The 16,146-nt window shown below is 36.1% G+C and overlaps 1 protein-coding gene and 1 long non-coding RNA gene across 3 annotated transcripts in view; both read right to left on the bottom strand.

The window, feature by feature from the left end:
- LOC108288407 (leucyl and cystinyl aminopeptidase) overlaps positions 1-16,146 on the bottom strand; it is a 107,682-nt gene that overhangs the window by 9,489 nt on the left and 82,047 nt on the right. The window contains exons 12-17 of one of the 2 annotated variants that reach the window (XM_017507324.2): positions 13,749-13,932; positions 12,483-12,639; positions 5,253-5,439; positions 3,315-3,474; positions 951-1,091; positions 201-282 (exon numbers count right to left, since the gene is read on the bottom strand). In XM_017507324.2, coding sequence (XP_017362813.1) covers positions 201-282; positions 951-1,091; positions 3,315-3,474; positions 5,253-5,439; positions 12,483-12,639; positions 13,749-13,932 — 911 coding nt within the window. Of the gene's footprint in view, positions 1-200; positions 283-950; positions 1,092-3,314; positions 3,477-5,252; positions 5,440-12,482; positions 12,640-13,748; positions 13,933-16,146 lie in introns of both variants that reach the window. The other variant, XM_017507323.2, reaches the window with a different exon arrangement.
- On the bottom strand, positions 6,471-12,476 carry LOC108288410. The gene is made up of 2 exons (XR_001818698.1): positions 10,037-12,476; positions 6,471-9,701 (listed from the first exon to the last, which is right to left on the bottom strand). It is a non-coding gene; the product is annotated as an uncharacterized LOC108288410 (long non-coding RNA).

The raw sequence follows: 16,146 nt of genomic DNA, 5'->3' as shown, positions 1-16,146 counted from the left end.
GAATCCGAATTTTTCCTCATTATCATATATCCCACCCCCTACAAGTAATCACAATGCAGAATCATTACTACTGATTAAGGAAGACAGAGATAAGAGACAGGAATTAGCACAAAAATCCACTATCTGGCTTAAAGTGAGCAGCCTGGCTAGGGGATGCAGAGGGTTGCCCAGTGGCTGCATTAGCATTTTATACAACCAACCTCAGATAAATGTGCCTTTGTTGAAAACAGGTGAGTTGATTCAGCAACAATACTTCGCATGGTATAGGACCGCGCATGGAGCCTGAAGAAACACAAAAATGAGAGCAAAAAAATTAGGCAGCTGTTGGTAAAGCGTTGTTCCTGAGTGCAAAGCAAAGTATTTAATGCCAAAGGCAGAGCAGAATCCTCCTCCCAGGAACCGCAGCTGAGACCAGGGTAGTCTCATGCATACTTACTGCTGGTGGTAAGGAAAGGTAGGCAGAAAAAGGGAAGAGTTCAGAACATGCAGACAAATTATTAATCCACTTAATATAATCGAAGATCACACTGAACACCCAGAAATGCCATTATTAATTTAAATGAGAGAAAAAAGCAAAAAACCTACATCTGTGTCTAGCTGAATGTGAGTTCTTAACTGATGCCTTGGCAATGCAGAGGTATTTTTCAATATGCATAGCTAAATGGTTGCTGTAAAATAAAATAGTCTGCAGCCATGCTGAGCTAAGTGACCGGGTGCCAACAAGGCTAGGCTTAATTAGAACTTACATGGAATGCTACTGTTAAATGATTCCTGCTATGGAATTATGTTAACAAATGTGAAAATTTCCGGATCTTTCAGTTAAACTCTCATGGAAGTATTTTTCCTCTCACAGCAAATCCTAACTTCTGTGAGCCAACACAACACTGGGAACTTCTTTCAAATGCACAAATTGAGAATACTAAAAGTTAACAATTCTCTGAGAAACTTACTTCTTTACAAGTGTATTCCAGTTCTCTTTGACAAAATCCCATGCTAGTAAGTGTCCAGGAAAATGTCGACCCACTGTTCTAATGATAAAATACAGCTTCGGTGTTTGGATGATATCCCCATCAAGGCTAGTTTTCATTAACCTGAAGAGCAAAGCAGATTTAGCCTCCAAAATTATTATTCATGAAGAAGTGATGACTGAACTTTGATTAAAAGTAGTATGGTTTCCTAATTAAAGCTCTGTAGCAACTCAAGAAAAATAATTGCTCAGTTAGTCTGTGGTTGATCGGCTGATCCATAGATTGAAAATGTCATTTTTTTAAATGAAGAATTCACCAATGAAATAAGCATTTACCTATATTGTCACATGACAATAAATAGTTTTGAAATAGTAAAAACATTTAGGAAATAAATTCTGGTAGAATTTACAATATTATAATTCGGGAGGTGGGTATTTTTTTCTGGTAAAAACCTTATTTGATTGGAATGGGCAGGTATATTATATTACTATTTTTATTATTATGAGATGGAGCCTCACTCTGTTTCCCAGGCTGGAGTGCAGTGGTGTGATCTCAGCTCACTGCAACCTCTGTTTCCCAGGTTCAAGCGATTCTCCTGCTTCAGTCTCCCAGGTAGCTGGGATTATAGGCGCCTGCAACCATGTCTGGCTAATTTTTTGTATTTTTAGTAGAGATGGGGTTTCACCGTGTTAGCCAGGATGGTCTCAATCCCTTGACCTCATGATCCACCCACCTTGGCCTCCCAACATGCTGGGATTACAGGTGTGAGCAGCTATGCCCAGCCATATTGCTATTGTTAAAAATCTAGGCCATTTGAAATATTTGAAAATTAAGATACATTTCAGAATATACTGTTATTAATGTAGTTAATATTTACTGATACTGTGTACCAAATAATGTTCTAAGTCCTTGACACAACAATGGTGTAAAGTAGGTATTTATTAATACTACCTAATTCAATTTTATAGTTGAAGAAATGGAGGTTATCTAATTGACCCACAGTTACACAGTAATAAATACTAAAGTTTGACATCTGAAGGAAAACAGTTCTCATCTACTATGCTGTACTATCTGTTATAGTGAGAAACCACCCCCCACCCCAAGGCAGTATTTTTAGAAGGGAAAAAAAAAACAAAATCCCAACAAAATGTGGTGGGTTAAATAAATTATGATAGATCCATACTACAGAATACTATGGAGCTATAGAAACACTTTAGGTTTTTTTTTTTTTTTAATAAAGCAGGCTTCATGAAGTGACATGGCAAATCTCATAGACTGATCATTCACTAAACAGATTGTCAAAAACACTCAGTATAGTATAAACCTAATGCGATTTTTAAAATGTGGTTAAATATGTATGTATGTATGTACGTACATACATATATATACATGTATCTATTCCAGATGAATACAAAGACCAGGACTGACACTGTTGTTAACAGAGAAAATGAGAATGGAAGTAAAAGATCATGAAAAGACTTTCATATTTTACTCCATATTCTTAGGTACTGTTTGAATACTAACAGTATTCATTATTAGTGTATTACTAGTACAGTATAAAAACAATTATTTTTCTCTATTTGCTTAAGTCAGAGGCTGGCTAATACTTTAAATAAAATTCCTATTTACAGCATATCTTTTGGTAAGTGGGTCTGGGCAGGTGCTGAGGACATCTCTAGGAAGCTATTAAGATTTATCTGAGCAAAATTACACAACAGAAGTAATGAGACCCAGGAGCCTCCCTCTATCCTCAGTGTGACTTTTAACATCTGTGCTCTCTATACCAGTTACCTCCATATTCCTCTTGGCTACGTAGAGCTCCTCTACCCCACCGCTGCCTGTTCTTTTTGTCAGGAGGCCCTACTTACTGTCCTTCCTTCACTCATATGACACTCCTACTTCTGAGCCTTTATCACTACATATTAAAAAGTCTGACAAATAAATTCATATGAATGTAGAACCTAGAATGTTTAATATGTTATCTTTTTCTGAAATGTCTGCATTTTTAAAATGACAGGTTGCACAGATCAATACCTCAGCCCCGAAATATGGAGTACTAATTGTGGTGTATGAGACAACATTCCAAGGGGAGGAAGACTTTTTGAGCAAGGAGTAGGAGGCGGTTGTGATTCCTGACATCCTGCAATCTCTTTTGGGCAAGGCATATTATACTTGTCCATAAAGATAAATCCCAGCCCCTGTAGTCTCCTCACCACACTGCCCAACTTAGGCCTGGCCTATAACAGAATGCAGGAAAAGAGACCCCTTAAAAATGAGCTCCTGCCCAGGAGCATAGTGCTTGTATTCTTTTGGTTTTTATATAATATTCCTTGGGTGGATTCATACCAGTAAAGCTTCTGCACATTCTCTGAGCTGGCAAGTGCCTCTAGTATTTTGTTCTTCTCTGCTTCAGAGTCTATAGAATTGTACTTTTTCAAAAGGAATGACCAGCCTTTCTCAGTTTTTGCTCCAACCTTGAACACAGTTGTCATGACATCAGTAGGTAGGCTGTAAGAGAGGAGGTCAAACATGAGGATAACAAGAAAATATTCTGAATACAAAGGCAAAGAGTTGGCTGTGGTGGAGTTTCTGGTATAAGGGTCAGTAATAGCTACAAGTTTGGGTACACAATTTAGGGTCAAGGAAAAATTTAATTCAGTGACTGCTACTTTCCTAGCAGAGCAACTAAGGATATATCAGTTCAATTTAATATTCACTGAGCATTCACATAGAACCAGGCAGGCAACTGGCTGGACACTAGGGAGCAGAAGAGACATGAGAGCCTCTATCCTCTGAGAACTCACAGGTTATTATGAAGCAGAGAGCAATATATATGCACATTAAAATTCAGTGTGATAAGTTTCATGGTAGAAATAGAGCAGTAAATGGGGTTCAGGGAAGAACACAGTGTACTCCCTTTATTAAGATCTCAGAGCTGGGAAAGACCTCAAAAGTTTATCCAAATCCCCCACCCAAACTCTTCATCTGATGCTTGAATCTTCTCTCCATAATGTCCAGTAAGGAGGTGGAAAGAACCAATTACCACCAAAAGCATTTCCATTAACTGCTAACTTTACCTGCTATGTTTTATTTCTAAATTAAGAGACTTGTTTATCACCTCACACCAATTAGGGTGGCTGCTATCAAAAACCCAGACAATGGCAAGTGTTGGCAAGGATGTAGAGAAACTGCAATGCATGTGCACTGTTGTTGGGAATATAAAATGGTGCAGCTGCTGTAGAAAACAATATGGCAGTTCCTCAAAAAAAATTGCCATATGATCCAGCAATACTACTTCTGGGTATACATCCAAAAGAATTGAAAGCAGGGTCTCTAGGAGGCACTTGCACACCAGTATTCATGGAATTATATTCACAATAGCCAAAAGGTAGAAGCAACACAAAGGTCTATCCATGAATGAATGGATAAACAAAATGTGGTACACACATACGATAAAAAATTATTCAGCCCTTAAAAAGAAAGAAATTTCGGCCACGTGCAGTGGCTGATGCCTGTAATCCCAGCGCTTTGGGAGGCTGAGGCATCTGGATTGTCTGAGGTCAGGAGTTCAAGACCAGCCTAGCTAACATGGTGAAGCCCCATCTCTACTAAAAATACAAAAATTAGCTGGGCATGGTGGCAGGCACCCATAATCCCAGCTACTCCAGAGGCTGAGGCAGGAGAATCGCTAGAATGTGGGAGGTGGAGGTTGCAGCAAACCAAGATGGCACCATTGCACTCCAGCCTGGGTGACAGAATAAGACGCTGTCTCCAAAAAAAAAAAAAAAGAAAGAAAGAAATTTTAATGCGTGCTACAACATGGAAGAAACTTGTAGACATTATGGTAAGTGAAATAAGCCATTCACAAAAAGGCAAATTCTATATGACTTGACTTATGTGAGATATACAGTGTAGTCAAACTCACAGAAACAGAAAGTAGAATAGTGGTTGGCAGGGGTTGGTGGGGAAAAGGAGTGAGGAATCATTCAATGGTATAGTTTCAGTTTTGCAAGATGTGTAAGTTCTGAAGATAAGTGCAAAATAATGTGAATATATGCAACACTACTGAACTGTACAGTAAAAATGGTTAGGATAGTAAATTTTGTTATGTGTATTTTACCACAATTTTTTTAAAAGTCTGATTTGAGAATATAGATACAGAGTTCACCCACGCTAACACTCAATTTTGTAACATTTATGACCCAGGATGGGATTACCCTGGTTTCTGTATATGACGTGAGGTAAAGAAAAAGAAGATAATTCATCTGACTAGAAGTATACTTCACCTTTGAGTTCCATTGGATGCCATCCAGTCATCAAACAGTTTCATGGCAGCAGTGCAGCAGTTCTCCTGTTTGTAGGTGCAAGCAAACTCTAGCAGGACTGACCGAAGCTCTCGCATAGATGGAGTGCCCTCATCAGTCCAAGTTTGTTGTTTAATTTGGTTTTGAAGTAATTTAAATACTCTGGCCTAGAGAGGCAAAATAGATTGTAACGGCTTAATAATAATGAGGACAATCAGAAAAAATCAAGACAATTACAGCCAAGTGCAGTGGCTCATGCCTGTAATCCCAGCACTTTGGGAGGCCAAAGTGGGCAGATCACCCGAGGTCAGGAGTTCGAGATCAGCCTGGCCAACATGGTGAAACCCTGTCTCTACAAAAAGACAAAAATTAGCTGGGCATGATGGCAGCTGGCTGTAATCCCAGCTACTAGGGAGGCTGAGGTGGGAGAATCACTTGAACCTGGGAAGTGGAGGTTGCAGTGAGCTAAGATCACGTAACTGTATTCCAGCCTGGGCAACAGAGCAAGACTCTGTCTCAAAAAAAAGAAAAATAAGAAAAGAAAAGAAAAGAAAAAAATCAAGACAATTAGATCTCTTTTCCCCAACATTTACCCAATGAGGAATAAAAAAAAAAAAGCATAGATATTACTCATTAAGTATTAACTGGCATATGAAGCCCATATACAGCTGGGATGAAACCATTCAATAACAAAGGTTATGCATAAGGCTGCTAAGGGGGACTTTTACTGATGTTAACTCAGAAAAAAATTAATGACTTCTGTGCAGTAGGAAACCTTTATGCTGCATATACTCAGCTAGAAGTTATTTTCATGCCAAAAAGTATCATTTATACCCACTGCTGGAAGGAAGTCAGAACTTCCTGACCTTGTCACTTTAGAATCTACAAACCCATAAAGCAATGAAAGAAATTTTAAATATGCTTTACTGATGTTTAAATGTTTCTGAATCCAATATTAAAAGTATATTTAACACTATCAACTAGTTTGATTTTATAACAAATTAACCAAATTAGCAAGAACCTGAGGTCTGCAGGAAAGAATAGTTGTTTATAGTTTAGTTTTTCCCCCAGGTTTTTATTTAAAAACCTTTCAAAACTACAAAAAAAGATAGTACAATGAATACCCATACACAGTTAATCTAGATGCACCAGTTTTTAACATTCTTACATTTGCTTTGTTTCCAAGTTTGTGTAACACACATATACACACACATTTGTTTTTTTCTTGTTTTAGCTGAACGATATGAAAGTGAGATATAGATATCATATTTCATTTATAAATACTTTGGCATGCAACTCACAGATATCAGAACATTCTCTTACAGAACCATAATACCTTATCACACTTAAGACAACTAATAGTTATTCATTAATATCATCTACTATCTCGTCTATTGGTATGGGATGTCATTGCTAAATGTATACTTGCAGTATTAAGGTACTAACAAACAATTTTTCTCCACTTAAAAACACCAAAGCTGTTAATGGTATGTGAAAGTATTTCCATACTGCAAGTTGTGCAAGGGGAGGGGTGAGGAAACATGAGATTTAAAAAGCATCATATGAAATATACTTTTATGAATGCCACTAGAAGGAACAAACATTCTGATATAAAAAATGTTTTTAGGTATTCTTTAGAAAACCTTCATGGCTATATAAGGAAAATTAAAATGAAAAAATTTCAACAGATGACCCCTCTGCAGGAATCAGCACGGGTGTATTTCTTCCCGCTGATACTTCTTTACCTCCACCACCATTGTCACATCTCGTCTCAAGCAATCATGTACCACAGATGACCACATACAAAAACACTTAACTTCAGAAGTTTAGCTCAAGTTCTTCACAGATCATTGCTTTCTTCCTTTCTTTTAGGTATTGACAGTGAGTACCACTGAATACCACTGCCAATACCTAAAATGAATCAAATTTGAAAACTTTTAAACTATTGAGGCCATTTTCCTAGCAATGACTTACTCTGAATAAGCTTCTTGTGGAGTTGAATTTGAGAATGAAAAAAAAGAATCTGCAAGGAAAAAGACTCAAGGTTTGTAACAACATGTGAACTCACTTGTGTTTGTTAACAAAAGCAATAAAACACAGAACAGACACCTTGTGGAATGCATAAGTGGTAAAGCTTTAGAGTCATCAGGAGAACATGAAGTGGAAAAATATTTGCTATGCTGACTGACAATGCAAGCAACAGACAAGCAATGGAGACAATCCCACTGGACACACCTGACTTCATTACTATACAGTGTCTTCATTGGCCTTACCTTCTCAATAACATTATAATAGAAACCATCCCAAATTACTGGAGAAAAAAGAAATTTAGAACCTACTTATGACTGTCAAATAGAAACAAATGAAGAATGTAAGAAAAAAATCACATGCTTGAAATCCTATGTTTTAAGACTCAGTGAAGAACAATGGCAATACGCATTGAGAGTTTACTAAAACACAAAGGCAGCTATGGAAAAAATGGCACTTAAAGTCCTGGAAGCAAATGAAATCTGACACTTGAAGATGGCTATGGCTAATTCCTGAGCAGTTACACCACTGAATTACAGTGAGCAATTTTACTAGTCTCTGTACTAAATCATTAAGATGAGTTCTCAAAATAGTTGTTTAAATATATCTCAAATTATAGCATAAAACATTTTATTTTTAAAAAATAATTATATTTTTAGAAAAATCCTGCTGTTATATCATTTTTATAAGTAATCCGGGTTTATTTTTAATATTAATGAAGCATAGCATGTGCTTCAAGTTACCTTTCCCTTTTAGAAATAAAATGAAATGTTTTTCTATGACTCCGAATTAATTTTTTTTTGATTTAAGCTCATTCAACAATAGAATCCAACCGTATGATTTTACAAAGTGAAATGGCAAGTGGAGAGAGAAAATAAATTGATGGGTTACACAAGCTACAAACACTGGATTTGTAATAAAATGTAACAACAACAATAATATAAAATTATTTTAAAAATGAAGCAGACAGGGAAAGATGGTAGCCCTTATGCTGTATATTATATTTTGATTTACTGCTTTAATTTTACACTGATATGCCCAGGGGGTTCTTCCCTGGGTCAACTGAATTTCTTAAAAGTGAAATATCAGTTTTTATTTCAAAAGGTTTATCCCACCAATGCCTCATATGTAAAAGAATGACAGATTTGTAAGTGATAAAACAGGAATATGGCTAGTATCAGATGTTAACATCAGATATGAACAATTTAACACAATTGAAATGTGCCTCCAGACCCTACCCAACACCACAGCATCACAAAATGCAGCATAAGTCATGTGCAGCCTACATAACAAAATGACCAATAAATGTATATAATGCTCTGGTTACAATGATATAGAAGTTAAATTAGAAAATAGTCTTAGACACTAATACATCTGAACATTGTATCCAAGGATTCAGAAATGTCTGCCATCCTAATTCCTAACTGTAGAGTGTCAGATTTCCTAGTTTCAGAGTTTTGATGCTACCAGAATGCCCTAACATTAGAATAAGAATGTTAAAGAGACACATTCTCCCTCTTGATGAACTAAAGTTAACTGGGCTTTTAGCTAATCATATGAAGACATACAGCAGTAAAAGGGCATCTAATCTTGGAAACACATACTAAGCCTTCTGCCTTTGCCCTCTATCCATCAGTGCCTTGGATCTCTCCTTGAGGTATGTTCCTAACAAACACATACCTGCTCAGAAAGCTGGAAATCATCTGGTATGAAGATGCAGTTGAAGGAAGAGGTAAGTATCAAGTGCTTCCTGAGCACTAGGCTCTAAACTGAGTTAACAGAGAGGCAAGGAGAAGACTGGCTTCTGCCATTATGAAGTTTAACTGGGCGGCTTCAGAATCAGAAGATACTCTGCCTCCTCATAGTGTATATTCAGAACCAACACCGCCCTTTAATAGTGAAAAAAAGTGAGTGATACACAGTAATATTATTTATTGCTACCTGTAATAGGTTGAATAGTATTCCCTCAAATTTTGTGTCTTCCTGAAACCTATGAATATGACCTTATTTAGGAACAGGGTCTTTGCAGGTACAATCAAGTTAAGATGAGGTCATACTGGATTATGGTGGGCCCTAATCTAAGAATCGGGAAATTTGGACACAGAAACACAGGGAGAACACTGTGTTGACAGAGGCAAAGGCCATGGTGAGGCACCTACATGCCCAGGAATATCAAGGATTGCTGGCCATCACTTGAAGTTAGGAGAGGGGCACGGAATAGATTCTTCCTCAGAAGGACAAACCTTATTCTGCCAATACCTTGATTTTGTCCTTCTAGCTTCCATAGCTATGAGAGAACACATTTCTGTTATTTTACGACATCAAGTTTGCAGTAACTTGTTTTGATAGCCCTAGAAAATTAATATACTACCCCAAATGGTATTGATATGATACTAATTACCTCCAACATAATTCTTTTTTTTTTTTTTTTTTTTTTTTTTTTTTTTTTGGAGACGGAGTTTCGCTCTTGTTACCCAGGCTGGAGTGCAATGGCGCGATCTCGGCTCACCGCAACCTCCGCCTCCTGGGTTCAGGCAATTCTCCTGCCTCAGCCTCCTGAGTAGCTGGGATTACAGGCACGCGCCACCGTGCCCAGCTAATTTTTTGTATTTTTTAGTAGAGACGGGGTTTCACCATGTTGACCAGGATGGTCTCGATCTCTTGACCTCGTGATCCACCCGCCTCGGCCTCCCAAAGTGCTGGGATTACAGGCTTGAGCCACCGCGCCCGGCCCACCTCCAACATAATTCTATACAATAAAAGACACTGGTGCTGGGATAACTAGATATCCATACTGAAAAGAATGAATCTTGGTATCTATCTCACACCGTCCACAAAAATAAATTCCAGATGGATCATAGATCTATCTGTAAAAGATAAAATAATAATTTTCAGAAAAGAAAACAAAATATCTAGGGGTAGGAAAAGATTTCATAAGCTAGATTACATTAAAATTTAAAGCTCATTTTAATAAAAAATCATTAAGACAGTAAAAAAAGCAAGATGGCATAGGAGAAGATATTTGCAAATATACATGACCAAAAAAAGATTCATAACTAGGATAGATAAAGAACTCTTATAGATCAATAAGCAAAAGGTAGGCATTTCATAAAATTACATCCAATGGTCAAATATATATCAAAAAGAAATTCACCTTCACATCAGTAGAAAAATGTAAATTAAAGTCAAAATTGCAATACCACTATGCACCTATCCACATGGCTAAAATAAAAAAAGATTCAGTATGAATGATAACTACCAGCAAAGAAATAGAGCACCCAGAATTCTCACACACTGCTGAGTGTAAATTGATACAACTTTGAAGAACTATTTGACAGTACAGTATTAAGTATGCATATGTTATGACTTAATAATCCCATTTCCAGACATATACCCCATAGAAATGCATAAAGACATTGATGAAAAACACCATAGCAGTGCTATTCATGATAGCTCCAAACTATAAACAACACAAATGTCTAACAACGGTAGCTGAACTGGTTAACTAATGGCCAATCTCTTTACTATACTAACACTAGAAAGTCAATATTGGATTCTAAGTTTGGCCTAAAGAGATGAGTAAGCTATTTGCATACTTCTTGGAAAGGCACATAAATATTGTTTTCCATTAACACTTTAGAGACAAAATATAACTCATAAGTTGACAATTTCACTTTTAGGAGAACAACTAGATGTTGGTTTGTCACTCGAAACCTGAAATGCATGGTCTCTAAGCTTTTCAAAAGAGAATGACAGGAAGAAAATTTTAATTTTTCTAACAAAAGGTATCCTGGAAAGACAACATTGCTAGGACACAAATTAATTTTAAAAATAGCAATATATCACAAAGATCAATCTTTGGAGTGAAATTAATCTGGGTTTGAATCTCGGCTTTCTCATTTACTAGGTAAGTGACTTTAAGGAAGCTATTCAGTCTCCTCATTTACTTAATGGGGGTTGAAACATCTACTTTGGCATTGTGATAGGATTAAATGAGGTAATCTACATTAAGTACTAGCATCGTGTGTAAAAGCACTCAAATGCATTTGTTTCTGGTGTGTTTCACTCATTTATTCCCTCAACATTTACTGAGTGTCACTACTGGCCAGGTCATGTTCCAGGCACTGGTTTTTATTAAGGCTGCTAGCTGAAAGCCTTATGAAACAGAAAATGATAAAAATCTTAAAAATTAGAAAAGACCTCAGAAATCATCTAACTTAAGCATCTCATTCATGGGTAGGGATGGAGTAACTCCTCTGGGGTCAGATCAGAAACTTTTCAGGGAAGAGAGCTTTTCAAGCTCCATATGGCCACTCTGCCCTGCATTCCCTCCCCTCACTGAGAATTATGCAGGTGATGTGGAAACTGATCACAGGAGATGCATAGTAAAACAATAATAGAGGCAGAAAGAAGGTTGTTTTAAGAAATGATTTAATCCAACCCCTTCCTTTTACCAGTGAGAATACCAAAACTCCAAAAGACCTATTCTAATTCTTGGTCTAATATCGCCTTCCTTTCCCTGAAAGCTGCTTTTTGCCTGGGTCCCTGGAAAATCTCACTAGTTTATAAAGCAAACTAAAAACAAATAATTTATCCCTCTCTTCTAAGCTTTTAGAGTCTCAGTCAACAGTTTAATATTGAAAGTATCTAAAATAACAACTGTTAAGATCAGGCAGTTGATATTAAGAAAGGTAAAATGGCCTCTGATACTAAGATTCCATCAGTGCTTTGCAAAGAAACATATCCACCATCATCATCATTTAGACAGTTATCAGCAAGAACTCTTAAGTGGAATATTCTCAATATAAACATAATTGTTATTTTATAATGACCACTAGAAAATTAATGGGGAGATCTACTTTGCAAAAGGGCCTATTTCAAGCATTTATCATGCAAAAATAAAACAGGATTTGAACAGAGAAATATTATTCTCATGTGATCTCATTTTGATAGAGGTGTCAAATATCTGTATTTTGATATTCAAACAAGACCATAGCATACTAAGCCTTTATCAGCTCTTCACAGTAAGCAACATCTTGATTTTAAGTAACAATTTCACAAGCAGCAAAGTAAAGAAAATGGAATTTAACTGGTTGCTTTTTCAGCCTATTACTGGCTGAAAATGGAACAGTGAATAACAACATTAAAGAAAAACAAGAAGCTGGCAAAGAGGCAGACTTACCACCAGTCTCGAGGCCAGATCCATGTGTCCCAGTTTTTCAAGGAGGTTATAGATTAGGCCTGTCTGAAACAGGGCTTCAGTGATGGGTGCAGTATGAGTCTCATTTCCAAGATAATTAATCAAATCAAAGGCCCTCTGGAGCGGCACCTTGCCTAGGCTAAAGGATAAAAGAACAGAAAAAGTAAATATGCAGAGACACACGGAAGAACTCTATGCATGCCAAGAGAAAAAGTTATGGTTAGATGATGAGTCTTGAAGACAAAACATTCAAGCTTACAGTGGCATTCTGTAAAGTTAAGCTAAATATGATTATCTCTGATTAAGTTCTTGTGGCCCAAGATTAAAGAAGCATTTCAAGAGAAAGATAAAGAATAGCTCTTTTTTTTTTTTAATTCCTAAGTCTCCTGTAAATTGCTACTGACTTAGCAAAAGTATAATATCTTGGGTTAGAAAAGATGAAAAGTATTAATTTTATTTATTAATTAGTTATATTTCTCAGGAAAGACAGTATAGCACAGAGAGTATCTGAATTTTTTTTAAAAAAATTTTTGTTGGTTGAATGTTGTTCAAACTTAAGACAAAGTCTATTGTGAATTTATGGTGAGTACATTTTAAAAATTAACCACTTTATAGAAATCACAGCTGTAATGGCTATGACAATGTAATAAGGGTACTTCATAAAAAATGAGACAAAATGGAAATGTCAAGGAAGGTCAGAAGGAATACTCTTCTGACCTAAAGTGTTCTGGTATTTCCAAGGCTTTCATCAATCTAACTTGGTAATATTCTATTCAGAGAACATCTTTACATGAGGTCACTGTCATCTTTGGCTTTGGGATTCTATAATTCATGAGGTGGTTGGGGAGGCAAGCAGTACAGATAAGGAGGCTCCAGCCATAAGAGATGTCCCTCAAAACCAACGGGTAAGCACTAAGCTTCATGCTTAAACCAACCCCTGCTTGAAAATAATTATCTTATGAAACAAAATAAAGCCTGAACTCCTGTATCAGTTTATTCAACAAAATATGTATCCTGCTTTTGGTATCTAGTCATGAATTATTATTAAATCCTGTTTTATTTAAAAGTTCAGTATGTTTGTAGCTAATGTTTTATAAAGTCCCTGGAGGCAAAGCACATATTTTCCCAATCCTCCAAAATGAATTGTACCAATACACGCTAGTTCTTTCAAACTGTTTTTCATATATGTTCTTTACCTCAATAACACTTGTTTAAAAAAAGAAAAAACTCAAACTAAGTATACTGTACCCTGCAAGTTCAAAGATGTTGTTGATAAGGTTCGCTCGGTCTTTGTCACTCAGAACATGAGGATTTCTTTGCAATTGTTTGATTAGTGCTTCCCAATCATCATCTGCGTAGTGTACAATATAATAACCATTCATGTTTATATTGACTTTGACCCATCCCACTTCTTCTGTAAGATTGATGACACCTAATGGAAATAAAAAAAATGTGAGACTGAGAGAGAAGACAATCAGGCCAGAAAAAAAAAAAATCACACTAGTGCTTTGTTTGTTTCAAAGTTAATATACTTTAACATTTAATCATTCTAGTAAGAAAAAAAATGCTTGTCTCCAAGTACAGTTATTTTCATGTTAGTGAAGATCAGAACATTCATTCAGCAATTATTTATTTATTGTGTATTATTGGTTCTAAACCAGGTTCTGGAAATCAAATGGTGAACAAGGTAGATATGTCTCTGCTTTTAGGGATCTCACTGTCTAAAGTAACCAGGCAAGTACAGTATCATACAAGCGCTATTGACAGAAAAAGAAAAGACAACATTCAACTAAAGCACAGAGGAAAAATGCTTCACTCTCCTAGGGAAAGTTAGGAGCAATTTCTTGCAAGAAATGGCATGTAAGTTGTCATTCTTCTAAGAGACCTCAGAATAGATAGGTGTTGGCCAAGTGAAGAAAGTATAGTAGGGAACCCAAGTGCTCAAGGCCCAGAGAGAAAGTATACATGGTATCCATGCACGGAACTGGCTTCCGAGTTCATTATGGATGGAGGAGAGAGGGAGAAAGTAAAGGTGCAGGATGAGGCAGCAGGGGAAGACAGTGAGAGAACTGTGTAAAATGTGTTCCATTTCAGCCTCTGTCTTTTGTCATGTTAGCAAAGGAAGAATAAACAAAGCCATTTAGAAAAGTCACATGATTTAAAGCTAGCAAAATAAACAACAGGGAAGGCTTAAGATCACCTTAGGGACAAATAAGAAATAATAGGGTTAAAATAATAGGAAAGGATGTGCATTTTTTGGGTTTCTACCATAAATGCTGAGAGAATTGTTAGAAATTTCTATGGAATTATGTCAATAATGTACCAATAATGAAGTGTTAAGAGCTAAATGACCACAAATATATGCATACCTTTTTAAAATCCTTAAAACTGCTAATGAAGAAATGTCCTTTAAAGCTGGCAACAAGGATGTAGACTTAATTATAATAGGGATATGCTTCTAAGCATCTTGAGGTTTACCTTTTACTAGAATATAAGCTACATAAACTTACTATTTCATTTACTGTTAATGCCTCAGCCCCTAGAACAACATACCTAGGAGGTATTCAACAAATACCATTTAATTACTGAGTAAAGGAATAAACAATGACTATGTCACAATAAATAGTTTAAATCCAGTCTAGATAAAAGTTTGTGGATATTTATTATGTAATTTTTTTACCCCCTTTTAAAGTAACAAATACTTAAAACAATTTTAATTATAAGAAAAAGAAGAACAGAGATAAAAAGAATAATCTAAACTCAGACAATGATAGCATTTTGGAATGTACTTCTTGCCAAGTTTTTTCTTATACTTGTTTTTAATATTTTATACAGCATATCTATATGCATTTATTTTATCCTTTTTCACCTATCAGACCCCCCCTCACATTTTTGCATTGTCTTTATAAGCAGTGTTCAAATATCTTCATAATATTCCATTTCAAGTTTAACCAATCTCCTATTTTTAAAAATTTAGGCTGTTTTAAAATGTTCACTATCATTATAATTCTGTAGTGAAACTTTTGTATATAAAATGCTTTATTAACATGTTTTCAGCCTAAAGAGTATATACTAAAGATTATATTATTAGTACCTGAAGCCTTAGGGTTTATCAACTTCAAAAACATGAATTACTCAAGTATGTCAGATGCCCTTAATATCTTTGTTATTTGTATTATACTGATACTGCTAAAGATTTTTAAGATGACAGATATTCTGATCATGTCTTAACAAGCTAACCAGTCTTTTTTACTAAAACAATTCCATACTTATTTCTGTTACATTGCTGATATAGCAACAAATGGGAAAGATCAAGTAAATAAGGTTTATTCCTTTTTCGAGGGCAGAATGCAGTTTTAAGGAATACTTGTGATGGCAACAGTGGCTGCTCCAAGTTGGAGCCATTTTTAGCAAACCTATGACTAAGAAAATAACCTTTATTATTGGCTAATAATATCAACACTCTTCAGGCCACCAAACACTATATCCTAAGGAGCTTTTATCAAGAAAGAACCCCCGAGTGGGGCATGGTGACTTACACCTGTAATCTCAGCACTCTGAGAGGCCACGGCAGGAGGATCACTTGAGCCTAGGAGTTTGAGACCAGCCTGGACAACATAGTGAGCCATCATCTTTACAAAAAAAT

Source organism: Cebus imitator, unplaced genomic scaffold, assembly GCF_001604975.1.
Source record: "Cebus imitator isolate Cc_AM_T3 unplaced genomic scaffold, Cebus_imitator-1.0 Scaffold372, whole genome shotgun sequence".
In the NCBI taxonomy this organism is placed as follows: domain Eukaryota; kingdom Metazoa; phylum Chordata; class Mammalia; order Primates; family Cebidae; genus Cebus; species Cebus imitator.
This window is presented reverse-complemented; position numbering and strand designations above follow the sequence as displayed.